This window comes from Pseudophryne corroboree, chromosome 3 (assembly GCF_028390025.1).
Source record: "Pseudophryne corroboree isolate aPseCor3 chromosome 3, aPseCor3.hap2, whole genome shotgun sequence".
Lineage (NCBI taxonomy): Eukaryota > Metazoa > Chordata > Amphibia > Anura > Myobatrachidae > Pseudophryne > Pseudophryne corroboree.
Genome location: NC_086446.1, coordinates 100,232,863 through 100,248,948, shown reverse-complemented (window position 1 = coordinate 100,248,948; position 16,086 = coordinate 100,232,863). Strand labels below are relative to the sequence as shown.

The following is a 16,086-nucleotide window of genomic DNA, read 5'->3' as shown; positions in this document are numbered from 1 at the left end:
CCTTAATTAGTTTGGTCGCCCTCCTCTGAACCTTTTCTAGCTCCAGGATATCCTTTTTGTAGTACGGTGCCCAGAATTGTACACAGTATTCAAGGTGTGGCCTCACTAGTGATTTATATAACGGGAGTATAATACTCTCGTCCCTAGAATCAATACCCCATTTTATGCATGCTAATATCTTATTAGCCTTCTTTGCTGCAGTCCTACTTTGGGTACTACTGCTTAGTTTGCTATCTATGAGGACACCTAAGTCCTTTTCCAGTACAGAATCCCCTAATTTTACCCCATTTAGTAGGTAGGTGTAATTTTTGTTCTTGTTACCACAGTGCATTACCTTACACTTGTCTGTGTTGAAGCGCATTCTCCATTTGGCTGCCCATGCTTCTAATTTAACTAAGTCGTTCTGAAGAGACTCGGCATCCTCCTCTGTATTTATAGCCTTACACAATTTGGTATCATCTGCAAAAATTGACACCATGCTCTCTAGACCTTCTGTTAGGTCCTTAATGAAAATATTGAACAATAGCGGTCCTAATACTGAGCCTTGCGGCACACCACTTAGCACTTCAGTCCAAGTTGAAAAAGATCCATTAACCACAACGCGCTGCTCCCTATTATCTAACCAGTTTTTGACCCAAGTGCATATTGTGCTTCCTAGCCCTGATTCTTGTAGCTTGTAGATAAGTCTCATGTGTGGTACAGTATCGAACGCTTTGGCAAAGTCTAAAAAGATTACATCCACATCTTTACCCTGATCTAGGTTTGCGCTTACTGTTTCATAAAAGCCAAGTAAGTTGGTTTGACAGGATCTGTCCTTCATAAACCCATGTTGATTCCTTTTAATGACCTTATTGACTTCAAGGAACTTCTGAATACTATCTCTTAGAATACCTTCCAATACTTTCCCCAATATAGATGTAAGACTAACTGGTCTATAATTACCTGGTTCAGCTTTACTTCCCTTTTTGATTATAGGCACTACTTCCGCTATACGCCAGTCTTTGGGAACCATACCTGATATAACTGAATCCTTAAAGATCAAAGATAGCGGTTTTGCCAGTTCAGAGTGAAGCTCCATTAGAACCCTTGGGTGAATACCATCGGGCCCTGGTGATTTATTAATCTTTAAATGTTTTAATCGGTCACAGACTACTTCCTCGCTTAAAGAAGTACCTATCAGTGGGATATTCTCATTATTGAGATTGTGTGTCAGTCCCTGAATTGGGTCCTCTCTAGTGAATACTGTTGAAAAAAACTCATTTAGTGTGTCCGCTATGTCATTATCATTTTTGCTTAAGACTCCCAACTTGTCTTTTAAAGGGCCTATACTCTCCTTCTTTAAGCTCTTGCTATTAATATATTTAAATAATTTTTTGGGATTCGCTTTGCTTTCATTTGCTACTAGTTTTTCAGTTTCTACTTTAGCCGCTCTTATTTCCTTTTTGCAAATTTTGTTACATTCCTTATAGTGCTGAAATGACTCTGCTTCCCCGTCAGATTTGTATTTTTTAAATGCTCGCCTTTTCTTGCCCATAAGTTCCTTCATCTTTTTGTTAAGCCACATCGGTTTATGATTTTTATTCCTTTTTTTGCTGCTCATAGGAATAAATTTGAGTGTATTTTTAGCTAGCAGGAATTTTAGTACCTCCCATTTCTCCGTAGTATTTTTTCCTAAAAACAAACCTTCCCATTCAATATCCCTGAAAAATACCCTCATCTTTTCAAAATTTGCTTTGCTAAAGTTTAGAGTCCTAGTTGAGCCAGTATAGGGCTGTTTATGGAAACTGATATTGAATGTGACCATATTGTGGTCGCTGTTTCCTATGGGTTCCCCTACTATAATACCCGATACCAAATCCCCATTGTTTGTTAATACCAGGTCTAAGATTGCATTGTACCTAGTTGGTTCCTCAATTAGTTGGACTAAGTAGTTATCATTAAGTGTGTTTAAAAACATATTGCCCCTAGCAGTATCACATGAATCATTTTTCCAGTTTATCTCTGGATAGTTAAAATCTCCCATCACTACTATGTCTCCTACTCCTGCTGCTCTTTCAATTTGCTTTAGTAACAATTCCTCATCAGATGCGTTGATACCAGGCGGCCTATAGCATACACCCAATACTAACTTTTTTATTCCTTTTTCCCCGCATGCAATTTCTACCCATAATGTCTCGACAGTGTCTACAGTCCCCTCCTGAATATCTTCCCGTATATCAGGCTTTAAAAACGGCTTTACGTAAAGACACACCCCTCCACCCTTTTTATTTAGTCTGTCTCTCCTAAACAGTGTATAGCCCTCTAGATTGACTGTCCAATCATGAGATTCGTCCCAACAAGTTTCAGCAATGCCTATAATATCATACTGTTTGCTTGCTGCAAGTATTTCTAGTTCACCCTTTTTACCAGTAATGCTTCTGGCGTTTACATACAATATATAGTCTCATCCAGCTCTATATACCCTGTACCCTCCTCCCCAATATATAGTCTCATCCAGCTCTATATACCCTGTACCCTCCGCCCACAATATATAGTCTCATCCAGCTGTATATACCCTGTACCCTCCTCCCCCAATATATAGTCTCATCCAGCTGTATATACCCTGTACCCTCCTCCCCCAATATATAGTCTCATCCAGCTGTATATACCCTGTACCCTCCTCTCCCAATATATAGTCTCATCCAGCTGTATATACCTTGTACCCTCCTCCCCTAATATTTAATCTCATCCAGCTGTATATACCCTGTACCCTCCTCCCCCAATATATAGTCTCATCCAGCTGTATGTACCCTGTACCCTCCTCCCCAATATATAGTCTCATCCAGCTGTATATACCCTGTACCCTCCTCCCCCAATATATAGTCTCATCCAGCTCTATATACCCTGTACCCTCCTCCCCCAATATATAGTCTCATCCAGCTGTATATACCCTGTACCCTCCTCCCCAATATATAGTCTCATCCAGCTCTATATACCCTGTACCCTCCTCCCCAATATATAGTCTCATCCAGCTGTATATACCCTGTTACCCTCCTCCCCCAATATATAGTCTCATCCAGCTGTATATACCCTGTACCCTCCTCCCCCAATATATAGTCTCATCCAGCTCTATATACCCTGTACCCTCCTCCCCCAATATATGGTCTCATCCAGCTGTATATACCCTGTACCCTCCTCCCCAAAATATAGTCTCATCCAGCTGTATATACCCTGTCCCCTCCTCCCCCAATATATAGTCTCATCCAGCTGCATATACCCTGTACCCTCCTCTCCCAATATATATTCTCATCCATCTGTATATACCCTGTACCCTCCTCCCCCAATATATAGTCTCATCCAGCTCTCTATACCCTGTACCCTCCTCCCCCAATATATAGTCTCATCCAGCTGTATATACCATGTACCCTCCTCCCCAATATATAGTCTCATCCAGCTCTATATACCCTGTACCCTCCTCCCCAATATATAGTCTCATCCAGCTGTATATACCCTATACCCTCCTCCCCAATATATAGTCTCATCCAGCTGTATATACCCTGTACCCTCCTCCCCCAATATATACTCTCATCCAGCTGTATATACCCTCTACCCTCCTCTCCCAATATATAGTCTCATCCAGCTGTATATACCCTGTACCCTCCTCCCCCAATATATAGTCTCATCCAGCTGTATATACCCTGTACCCTCCTCTCCCAATATATATTCTCATCCATCTGTATATACCCTGTACCCTCCTCTCCCAATATATAGTCTCATCCAGCTCTATATACCCTGTACCCTCCGCCCCTAATGTATAGTCTCATCCCGCTTTATATACCCTGTGGGCCAGGATCTCACCCCTAATGCATGGTGTGTTTACGTTGATCCTGTAGCAAGTCATGTACTGGTATAATTTTCATCAATTACACTTTGACAGAACTGCATGTAAGTAACAGGACGCCTTTGAGGATGGACGGCGACAGGAGTCACATGACTGAGGATATTTTAAATCTCACCCTTGAGATCATCTACCTGCTGACTGAAGAGGTGAGGGCTTCTGGGAGTGACATCATGACACTACTCGTAACTAAACCAAAGATTTACATATAGCTTTTATTATGTGCTTGCAAATTAGTATTCAAACCTGAGATGTTAGCATACAAGACACCGATCTCTAATGTAATAATTGCAGTCATATTTTTTGTAATACATAAGTAATATATACAGTACTGTGAAAAAGTACTGTCAGTACAGTACTGTCTCTTCATGTCATCCCAGACAGACTCGATGGTGTTGAGATCAGGGCTCTGTGGGGGCCATATCATCACTTCCATAAGTCCTCGTTCTACTTTACGCTGAAGATAGTTCTTAGTGACATTGGCCTTCCTGACGGTATTGCATGACACCCCCGCTCCCCCCCAAGCAGCCTAGCCCTGATCTCCCCCACAGCCTAACCCTCCACCTAGTGCCTAACCCCAACCACTGTACTTATCTAGTTACCTTTGGGAATCTATTGTCTGTATCCCGACTGCCAGGATTTTGACCCCATGGTGCATACTGAACCACTATACTGTAGAATAGATTATTACGAATATTCTTCCAGACCTTTATAAAGATCTTGGTCACAAGAATTGGATGAGATGTTTATCTAAGTAGCATTTTTGGACCATGCAAGGACTAGTTTAGGTGAATATTGAGACTAGGGGAAAAAGGTGCAGGTGCACTGTCTCACACTAGTTCAACCTGTAATAACCAGAGGCATTTAGCATAATCCTGCCAGGGCTATGAGCTTACCCACCGCACTAAGGTAGCCTCTCATTGGCTAAGTCCCTAACACTAACTACAGATCAGAGCGCTGGGCTATCTATTTAAAATCAGTGAGGGGTGGGTGGGGCAGGGTGCCAAACTAGGCTGAAGGAGTCTCATGCCTACAGATATATGTATAAATAAGAAGAATCCGTTACAAAGGGAAAGGGGCCCTAGTTTGCACACCAAAATTAAGTAATGAGGTGCTACTCTGCTTGAGACTTAATACAGTATACAAGGGGAAAAAGGTGCAGGTGCACTGTCTCACACTAGGTATTATTCGGGGCTGTTATCTCCCTTAGGGGTCTATATACTAAGCCTTGGATGGCGATAAAGTGGACACAGCCTGTTACATGACAATTAGGAGCTGATTGGCTGGGACTTTATCTCCATTCACTTTATCTCCACCCAAGGCTTAGTAAATAGACCCCTTAATCTCTTATACAAGAAGACAGTAAAGATGATTGTTGTTGACTCCTTAAATGGACTTTTCTGTCCAACTTTAGCAATGAGGTAAAGGTCTTTATAGTGCATGAGATAGATTTCTATTACAATGCGGAAGAACTATTTCACCTTTCAATTATTAAAGAAATATAATTGTTACATTTATAAAAATGTAATGAAAACTTTGCTAAAAGTTCAAGCACAGACAATAACATCAGGACTTGCTTGGACCAAAAACACAAGGGTGACAAACAACAAATTGTCATGTAATTCTACTTTTTGGTCATATTGCAGGAATATATTGTCGTAAAGAAAATGAAAAAACACGTTGCACATGCTGTCAGGCTCTCAGAAGAATTCAGTCCTATCACGGAGCCTCCACTTCACTCCAGGATACATGAGAGAGACAATGAGCAGAAGATTCTGGAACTCACCAACAAGATTATTCAGCTGCTGACTGGAGAGGTGACTGCTGGGAATGGGGCATTATACAGTAACTCCAGGGGAGGTGTCTGGGTGATGACTGGAGAGGTGACTGCTGGGAATGGGGCATTATACAGTAACACCAGGGGAGGTGTCTGGGTGATGACTGGAGAGGTGACTGCTGGGAATGGGACATTATACAGTAACACCAGGGGAGGTGTCTGGGTGATGACTGGAGAGGTGACTGCTGGGAATGGGGCATTATACAGGAACACCAGGGGAGGTGTCTGGGTGATGACTGGAGAGGTGACTGCTGGGAATGGGACGTTATACAGTAACACCAGGGGAGGTGTCTGGGTGATGACTGGAGAGGTGACTGCTGGGAATGGGACATTATACAGTAACATCAGGGGAGGTGTCTGGGTGATGACTGGAGAGGTGACTGCTGGGAATTAGGCCCATTATACAGTAACACCAGGGGAGGTGTCTGGGTGATGACTGGAGAGGTGACTGCTGGGAATGGGGCATTATACAGTAACATCAGGGGAGGTGTCTGGGTGATGACTGGAGAGGTGACTGCTGGGAATTAGGCCCATTATACAGTAACACCAGGGGAGGTGTCTGGGTGATGACTGGAGAGGTGACTGCTGGGAATGGGACATTATACAGTAACATCAGGGGAGGTGTCTGGGTGATGACTGGAGAGGTGACTGCTGGGAATTAGGCCCATTATACAGTAACACCAGGGGAGGTGTCTGGGTGATGACTGGAGAGGTGACTGCTGGGAATTAGGCCCATTATACAGTAACACCAGGGGAGATGTCTGGGTGATGACTGGAGAGGTGACTGCTGGGAATGGGGCATTATACAGTAACACCAGGGGAGGTGTCTGGGTGATGACTGGAGAGGTGACTGCTGGGAATGGGGCATTATACAGTAACACCAGGGGAGGTGTCTGGGTGATGACTGGAGAGGTGACTGCTGGGAATAGGACATTATACAGTAACACCAGGGGAGTGTCTGGGTGATGACTGGAGAGGTGACTGCTGGGAATGGGACATTATACAGTAACACCAGGGGAGGTGTCTGGGTGATGACTGGAGAGGTGACTGCTGGGAATTAGGCCCATTATACAGTAACACCAGGGGAGGTGTCTGGGTGATGACTGGAGAGGTGACTGCTGGGAATGGGACATTATACAGTAACACCAGGGGAGTGTCTGGGTGATTACTGGAGAGGTGACTGCTGGGAATGGGACATTATACAGTAACGCCAGGGGAGGTGTCTGGGTGATGACTGGAGAGGTGACTGATGGGAATTAGGCCCATTATACAGTAACACCAGGGGAGGTGTCTGGGTGATGACTGGAGAGGTGACTGCTGGGAATGGGACATTATACAGTAACACCAGGGGAGTGTCTGGGCGATGACTGGAGAGGTGACTGCTGGGAATGGGACATTGTACAGTAACACCAGGGGAGGTGTCTGGGTGATGACTGGAGAGGTGACTGCTGGGAATGGGGCATTATACCGTAACACCAGGGGAGGTGTCTGGGTGATGGCTGGAGAGGTGACTGCTGGGAATGGGGCATTATACAGTAACACCAGGGGAGGTGTCTGGGTGATGACTGGAGAGGTGACTGCTGGGAATGGGGCATTATACAGTAACACCAGGGCAGGTGTCTGGGTGATGACTGGAGAGGTGACTGCTGGGAATGGGGCATTATACAGTAACACCAGGGGAGGTGTCTGGGTGATGACTGGAGAGGTGACTACTGGGAATGGGGCATTATACAGTAACACCAGGGCAGGTGTCTGGGTGATGACTGTGTCATTGTGTGTGTCAGGTTCCTATAAGGTGTCAGGATGTCGCTGTCTATCTCTCCATGGAAGAGTGGGAGTATATAGAGGAACACAAAGATCTGTATGATGACATCATGACTGAGAATACCAAAGCCTGCGGATCAATGGGTGAGAGAATATTTAGTAAGTATGTCTGTAGTTATTGGCGGCATACTAAGCTGGGATGGTATCGGGATCCTGGTGCTTGCAATGCCAGCGGCAAGGAGACAGCGGCATCCCAAGGTGCAGAATTCCAACTCCTGCTAAGTAATACCCCTTTTCCACTTCTGTAGCACGGGTCGCAGCCGTGTCACCTGACACGGCTGCGACCCGTGCTACAGCCCCCTTCCCACAGCGCTCACAACCCGGCATATTGCTGGGATGGTGATGCTGCTTCTGACGCGGCAGGGGCAGCGCTGGGAGATCACATGATCTCCCAGCGCCGCCCTCCCATACACAGTGAACGGGAGCCGTGTCGCCTCGACGCAGCTCCCGTTCACACTAGACAGCTAGCCGGGTAGGATTCCCGGATCACTTGATCCGGGAATTTGCCGGGGAACCCTTTTCCACTAGGGAAAAACATGGGTAAATGCGCGCCCCCGCGCATTTACCCGTGTTAAAAAGCTAGTGGAAAAGGGGTATTAGTATTCTAGACCTTGTAAAGCCTACACCACAAAGTGACGTTGTCATGGGTGACATTATGTGGCTATACCAGGGGTAATATATTTTATACATATCTCACACCTGCAGCAGCTCTCATTGGAGGTGATGCCAGGCAAATAATGTCATTAGGCCCACACCTCTCACAATATAAAGCTGCAATTCTCTGTATCGGAGGGGGCATTGGCAAAATGATACCTGAGAACAGGGCTGTTCTGACTATTTTGCCGGATACATGGCCGGATAAAGTGTCACACTGTGGCTTCTATCTGCCCCTTTCCTCTACTCTGCATATAACTGTCTCTCACTTCCCGCCTCTTTTTGTGGTAATGCCTCTGCCAACCAATACTCTTCCATTTTCATATTGCACCTTCTGTATCAACCCTCCCTACCCTCAGCATGTGATAGCCTAACCCTCTGCCCCCTACCCCCTCCTCCCTCTTTACATGTGACAGCCTCTCTGGGTTGGTATTGTGTGACCGGCGGTCGGGAGACAGCGGGTCACCATACCGATGCAGGTTACCGTTCCCAGTCGTAGTCCACATGGATCGTGAAGTATGATAAAGGACAAAAAAAAAATTGTGAAAAACTCATGTCGACCTACTACATGTCAACCTAGTGACCATGTCGATCCTTTCACCATCGACCAATAGTGGTCAACCTAATGACTGTCGACCGAAGTGTGGTCGACCTAAAGACCGGATACCCGGGATGCCAGTTGAACTCTGACTTTTTTTTTAAAGGGGTAATCATGTACAAGGCTAAACCAATGCCTTGTACATAATTGGCCCTTTAAAAAAAAACGCCAGAGTTCAGCCGGCATCCCACACTGCAGCTACAGTCCATGTTAGAGCTAATCATTTCGAGGCTATAACCTTAGTCCATGTCTATAGCACTGTACCTGTATTTTTTTTAAAATAGCTATTGCATATTACCATTATCCCAAGGCTTGTGTGTAACACATCTCTTTCCAAAAACAGGTGGATTCCAAAATACACCGGATGGACTTCAACCAGCCTGCCTTGCACCAGACAGTGGGGAAAAAGAGATTATTTGTATTGAAGATGATGAAGTTGGTTTATATCAGAGAACAAATAACAAAACTGAAAAAGAGGGAAAGTCGGTCTGCAACAAAATGGCTTCCCCCCAAAGCAATCCCATTGACCTCCTCACACATGCGGCACAAAGTGGATCGGTTTTAAATAAAGAATCCGCTTTCTGTGAGGAGGTGAAGATCATAAAATCAAATGTGTACACCCCTGCTCAGCATACACAGGCAAAACATCCATCTTTTGGGACCAAAATGGGACCTAATGTCTCGTGTGACAAAAACGCTTCCACAGACCTGGTCACACCTGCTCCTGCCAAACATACACAGACAGAAAGTGGATCTACTCCTATAAAGGAAGAATACGCCTCATGTGGTGACGGACATTATACACACTCTGATATGTGTACTCATGTGGAAATTACAGACGCCGAGCCTGTAGATAACACAGAGGACAGTAATGAGCTGATAGCTAACATTCTGTCAGTAATGATATGCAGTGAATGTGGCTTATGCTTCACTCTTGATTCAGATGAGACCTATCCTGACAGAAGAGTGCTGTGTCAGAAATGTTCCGCCCGTGGCTCCAATCCTGTTAGGCGTGGGTCACATGACAGAGAAAAATGGACGCCCGCTTCTGCTTACCCCGGAAGAGATGCCGCTCAGATTACAGGCGTCCAGCCTCAGCTGTCTCCCACAGGCCAGAATGATTATGGAAAGTGCTTTGACTCAGGGATAGACTTCGATAACCCTCAGAGGTGGACTTTCGAAAAGTTCTCGGGTTCATACCCAGAATTTGGAGAACAAATGGCAACACAAAAATACCTTGACAGTCTTCAGGGTATTCCTATAGGGGAGAGGCCATTTTCCTGCCCCGATTGTGGGAAATGTTTTACCTCACATTCACACCTTGCTAGGCACCAGAGAACGCACACCGGGGAGAGGCCATATTCCTGCTCTGAGTGCGGGAAGTGCTTTATACGGCAGTCTCATGTTGTCAGACATAGGAGAATTCACACCGGAGAGAAACCATTTTGCTGCCCTCAGTGCGGGAAATGCTTCACAAGAAAACCGAACTTCCTTCACCATCAGCTGATACACACGGGAGAGAAGCCATTTGCCTGCACTTATTGCGGGAGACGTTTCAGAGACCACACACGTCTGATTAAGCATGAGAGCAGGCACGCCAGCGTTTTACAGGAGCTAGACCAGCTTTGTCAGACAGAAAATACATAACCTATGTGTATAACTATATATATATATATATATATATATATATATCTATATATATATATATATATAATGGATATGGGATGCAGTTAATATACCGGCTGTCATGATCCCGGCTTACAGGAGACCGACGCTGGAATCCCGACAGCCGGTGAAATGCCGCCGGCAGGAATCCTGACAAACACGGGGTATTCCAACTCGGGGAGTGGGAATATAATCTGTGGTGAGCCACTGAGCCTGTAGCGTAGCAAGGCAAGAGAAGCGGGCACACAAGGGGACTCGTTGCCGGGATTCCGACAGAGGGAGGCCGCTGTCGGTATACTGACAGCCGGCATCCTGTCTGCCGGTAAATCGTATGTATTCCATATATATGATATTTGTATTTTATTTCCACCAATAGAGATGATCTTGGAATAATATTGGCTAGACCTTTAATTGCTAAACTGTTTGTTCTGTGTTAATTGTAATGCTGCTGACACCCATTTAGAAGCTGTAAATGCATTTTGAATCATGAGATGTATCAAAGCGTCTAAAGAGTGGAGAAGTTGTCCATGGCAACCAATCAGCTTGTACCTAATATTTTATGGAATGTAGTTGACTGCTAGCTAGAATTGGTTGTCATGAGCAACTACTCCACTTGTCCGCTTCTTTACTCTTTAGGGGCTTTTCTACATCTTCCCCTATGTCCACTGTCTATCTAAGCAGGGAAACACACTTTCTATGTCCATGTGACCCTGAGGAGAAGGACGTTATGACAACTCACACACAGTGGACAATGGTATATTTTTTCACCTGCCTTAAAATTGCCCTTTCGTCCTATAAGAGGGCTGCACATTATGCTTTAATGAGAAACTTGCTGCATAATGGGTTCACGTGGTCAAATTATAGGTACACTTATGGCTGGTTTATGAAGCTAGTGAGCAGGTTAGTACATGACTGGTAATCATCATCATTATCATAACTACATTTATGTGACTGCAGAATACTTGCTCTATGACATCACACTCATTAGAAAGATGGTCAGTGGGGAAATGATCATGATCCAAGGGGCTGCGGTTAAACAGTGGGAGCCTTTAAACACCTTTAAGCCACAGGCTCAAGATGTATAGTGTGATGTAGGGTAAGAGGAAGAGCAATGCACAGGGAACGTCAAGTGTACAACACAAAGGAAACCTAGGCAGAGGGTTTATAGAACATAAAAGCATAAAATAATGTAAACAGACAAGGAACAAACAATAACAGCAACAGATACAATGCAGGGACACATGTAACAGAATGAGAACGTAAATACAAGGAAGAGCCAAAGTTCAAAAGGGGTATATTTACTAAGTGGCAAGGTTTCGCAGTCACAGTTTGTCAGAGGTTCTAGCTAGTACATAAACCCCCAAAACTCAGACGTACCAGAACCATACCTGGTACAAAGGCTGGATTGCTACTCCATTTGCAACCAGTCCCCGCCCTCCTGCCTGTGTGTAACTGGAGGTGACGCCTTTGCACTATGGGGGTAATTTAGACTTGATCGTAGATGTGCTAAATTTAGCACATCTACGATCACTTTCACAGACATGTGGGGGGAAGCCCAGCACAGGGCTAGTACGCCCCGCATGTCTGGCTCTGCTCGCCCCGCACAGGTACAAAAGCATCGCACGGCGGCAATGCTTCTGTACCTGAAGAGTAGCTCCCTTCCAGCGCTGCTCCTGCACGCTGGCAGGAAGCTACCCGTCGCTCTCCGGGTCACAACGGCTGCGTGTGATGTCACGCAGTCGCCGCGGCCCGCATTGGTCCGGGTATGCCTGCATTGCATGGACCGCTCCCCCAAAACAGCGGCCCAGCCCGCCCAGCGAACGCCTCTGCCTGTCAATCAGGCAGAGGCGATTGCTGGGCTGAGATGCCGATCGCATCTCTGGCATGCGCCGGTGCACTGCGGCGCCTGCGCATGCGCAGTTCAGAGGAGGGGTCCTGGGGTGTACACCGGTAATGAGAGGTGCGACCCTGCGGAGACCTTTCAGTAGAACTGCATACAAAGACAAGGTTGCAGGTGCACAATTCAAACATTACCAATTTATTAATAATAATCATTGCAATAAAATTTAGCATTTTGAGCGAGGTTCTTCACTTAGTTATGGCCATAAGTAACGGCATGCCCACCACGTCCAGGTGACCTCATTAGTCGGGCAAGTCCCTAACATTTTGGGGGGTAACAAAACTAGGGCTCGGGACACCCCAAAATGAAGCAGCTGAGTGACCCCAGGGCAACACTAAGGTGAAAAAATATATAGTGAAAATAGGTTAGTGAGAGAGGCTGCTGAAAACAGCAGGGGTAAATTAGTGAGAGGTAGCGAAGTGAGAAATAAAGTAGTGAAACCTGCGCAGTTCAGACCTGATCGCCCACTGTGTGAAAACGCACATCAGTGATCAGGTCTGAATTAGCCCCTCTGAGCGTTTATCAGGCAGATCCTCATGGTGCTAAGACAGAAGTTCACAAACAGTGCGGCAGATGTATTAAGCCTGGAGAAGGGATAAAGAAGTGATAAGTACAAGGTGATAATGCACCAGCCAATCAGCTCCTAACTGTCATTTTTCAAGTCCATTATGATTGGCTGGTGCGTTATCACCTTGCACTTATCACTGCTTTGTCACTTCTCCAGGTTAATACATCTGCCCTTCTGTCCTCAAGGCATCCCAACAATCTAGGTTTTAAGTACGGTATATCCATGCTTGGTTACAGGTGCCTTAATTAGTACCTCAGTCAATTTGATTTAACCATCTGTGCTGAGCCATCGATATAACTAAAACCTGGACCTTTGGGTGCCTTGAGGACCTCTGTGATAAGAGATCATATAGAATGTCTGCACGGAATTTATATAAAGTTATGTGTAGGTTCCGAGCAGCAGTGACGGCACCACACTGATGGGAGAAATAAAAATTCTAAGAATAAAGCTTAAGCAAAAAGTAAGTATACAACGATTAGCGCACACACTATTTTGTTATATAATAATCCAAAAAATGACTACTGGCGTCTGTGTCTGGCACTTCCCGCAGTAATGCCGTTTGGCGTAATGAGACCACTTGGCACTAATTCCATATGAGCAGCTGGAGCCTATAAAGAGATTGATAGGATACATGCTACAGGCTATTGATAATTGGTAAAGTTTCCCAGAAGCACAGTGAGAACAATTCTGCCAGTACATGGCTATTTCACTTTCATTACTATTCATGAATATTTCATTAGATACAATTGCTCCTATTTGTCTAGTGCATAACAAGGCGTGAGCCAACTATTTGAATGTTGTGTGCGACTATTTGCGGGCCCAGCTGGAAATATACTTATCTGCAAAACTAAAAAGATCATTTCAAAGTAATATCTACTCTCACTGTTTTAATTAATAGCATTTCTCTATCGTCCTAGTGGATGCTGGGGTTCCTGAAAGGACCATGGGGAATAGCGGCTCCGCAGGAGACAGGGCACAAAAAGTAAAGCTTTTCCAGATCAGGTGGTGTGCACTGGCTCCTCCCCCTATGACCCTCCTCCAGACTCCAGTTAGATTTTTGTGCCCGGCCGAGAAGGGTGCAATTCTAGGTGGCTCTCATAAAGAGCTGCTTAGAGAAAGTTTAGCTTAGGTTTTTTATTTTACAGTGATTCCTGCTGGCAACAGGATCACTGCAACGAGGGACAGAGGGGAGAAGAAGTGAACTCACCTGCGTGCAGGATGGATTGGCTTCTTGGCTACTGGACATCAGCTCCAGAGGGACGATCACAGGTACAGCCTGGATGGTCACCGGAGCCGCGCCGCCGGCCCCCTTGCAGATGCTGAAGTAAGAAGAGGTCCAGAATCGGCGGCTGAAGACTCCTGCAGTCTTCTAAAGGTAGCGCACAGCACTGCAGCTGTGCGCCATTTTCCTCTCAGCACACTTCACACGCAGTCACTGAGGGTGCAGGGCGCTGGGGGGGGGCGCCCTGGGAGGCAAATGAAAACCTATTAAAAGGCTAAAAATACCTCACATATAGCCCCCAGAGGCTATATGGAGATATTTAACCCCTGCCTGGATTCACAAAATAGCGGGAGACGAGCCCGCCGGAAAAGGGGCGGGGCCTATCTCCTCAGCACACGGCGCCATTTCCTCTCACAGCTCCGCTGGTCAGGACGGCTCCCAGGTCTCTCCCCTGCACTGCACTACAGAAACAGGGTAAAACAGAGAGGGGGGGCAAATTTAATGGCAATATTTTGATATATATAAAGCAGCTATAAGGGAGCACTTATTATAAGGCTATCCCTGTCATATATAGCGCTTTTTTGGTGTGTGCTGGCAGACTCTCCCTCTGTCTCCCCAAAGGGCTGGTGGGTCCTGTCTTCGTGTAGAGCATTCCCTGTGTGTCTGCTGTGTGTCGGTACGTGTGTGTCGACATGTATGAGGACGATATTGGTGTGGAGGCGGAGCAATTGCCAAATATGGGGATGTCCCCTCCTAGGGGGTCGACACCAGAATGGATGCCTTTATTTGTGGAATTACGGGATAGCGTCAACTCGCTTAAGCAGTCGTTTGACGACATGAGGCGGCCGGACAATCAATTAGTGCCTGTCCAGGCGCCTCAAACACCGTCAGGGGCTGTGAAACGCCCTTTGCCTCAGTCGGTCGACTCAGACCCAGACACAGGCACTGATTCCAGTGGTGACGGTGACGAATCAACCGTATTTTCCAGTAGGGCCACACGTTATATGATTTTGGCAATGAAGGAGGCGTTACATTTAGCTGATACTACAGGTACCACTAAACAGGATATTATGTGGGGTGTGAAAAAACTACCTATAGTTTTTCCTGAATCAGAAGAATTAAATGACGTGTGTGATGAAGCGTGGGTTGCCCCTGATAAAAAGCTGATAATTTCAAAGAAATTATTGGCATTATACCCTTTCCCGCCAGAGGTTAGGGAGCGCTGGGAAACACCTCCTAGGGTGGACAAGGCGCTAACACGCTTATCTAAACAAGTGGCGTTACCCTCTCCTGAGACGGCCGCACTTAAAGATCCATCAGATAGGAGGATGGAAAATATCCAAAAAAGTATATACACACATGCAGGTGTTATACTACGACCAGCTATAGCGACTGCCTGGATGTGCAGTGCTGGGGTAGTTTGGTCAGAGTCCCTGATTGAAAATATTGATACCCTGGACAGGGACAATATTTTACTGTCGTTAGAACAAATAAAGGATGCATTTCTTTATATGCGTGATGCACAGAGGGATATCTGCACACTGGCATCACTGGTAAGTGCTATGTCCATTTCGGCCAGAAGAGCTTTATGGACGCGACAGTGGACAGGCGATGCGGATTCAAAACGGCATATGGAAGTTTTGCCGTATAAAGGGGAGGAGTTATTTGGAGTCGGTCTATCAGATTTGGTGGCCACGGCTACAGCCGGGAAATCCACCTTTCTACCTCAAGTCACTCCCCAACAGAAAAAGGCACCGACTTTTCAACCGCAGCCCTTTCGTTCCTTTAAAAATAAGAGAGCAAAGGGCTATTCATATCTGCCACGAGGCAGAGGTCGAGGGAAGAGACAGCAACAGGCAGCTCCTTCCCAGGAACAGAAGCCCTCCCCGGCTTCTACAAAAGCCTCAGCATGACGCTGGGGCTTCTCAAGCGGACTCGGGG

The 16,086-nt window shown here is 45.9% G+C and overlaps 1 protein-coding gene across 1 annotated transcript in view; it reads left to right on the top strand.

Annotated features, from left to right (window-relative positions):
• Window positions 1-10,874, top strand: part of LOC135054881 (oocyte zinc finger protein XlCOF7.1-like) — a 141,891-nt gene extending 131,017 nt beyond the window's left edge. The window contains exons 2-5 of the mRNA XM_063958312.1: window positions 3,917-4,026; window positions 5,524-5,694; window positions 7,499-7,637; window positions 9,134-10,874. Coding sequence (XP_063814382.1) covers window positions 3,949-4,026; window positions 5,524-5,694; window positions 7,499-7,637; window positions 9,134-10,437 — 1,692 coding nt within the window. The 5' untranslated portion in view covers window positions 3,917-3,948 and the 3' untranslated portion in view covers window positions 10,438-10,874. The remainder of the gene's footprint in view (window positions 1-3,916; window positions 4,027-5,523; window positions 5,695-7,498; window positions 7,638-9,133) is intronic.
• The last annotated feature ends 5,212 nt before the right edge of the window (window positions 10,875-16,086 follow it).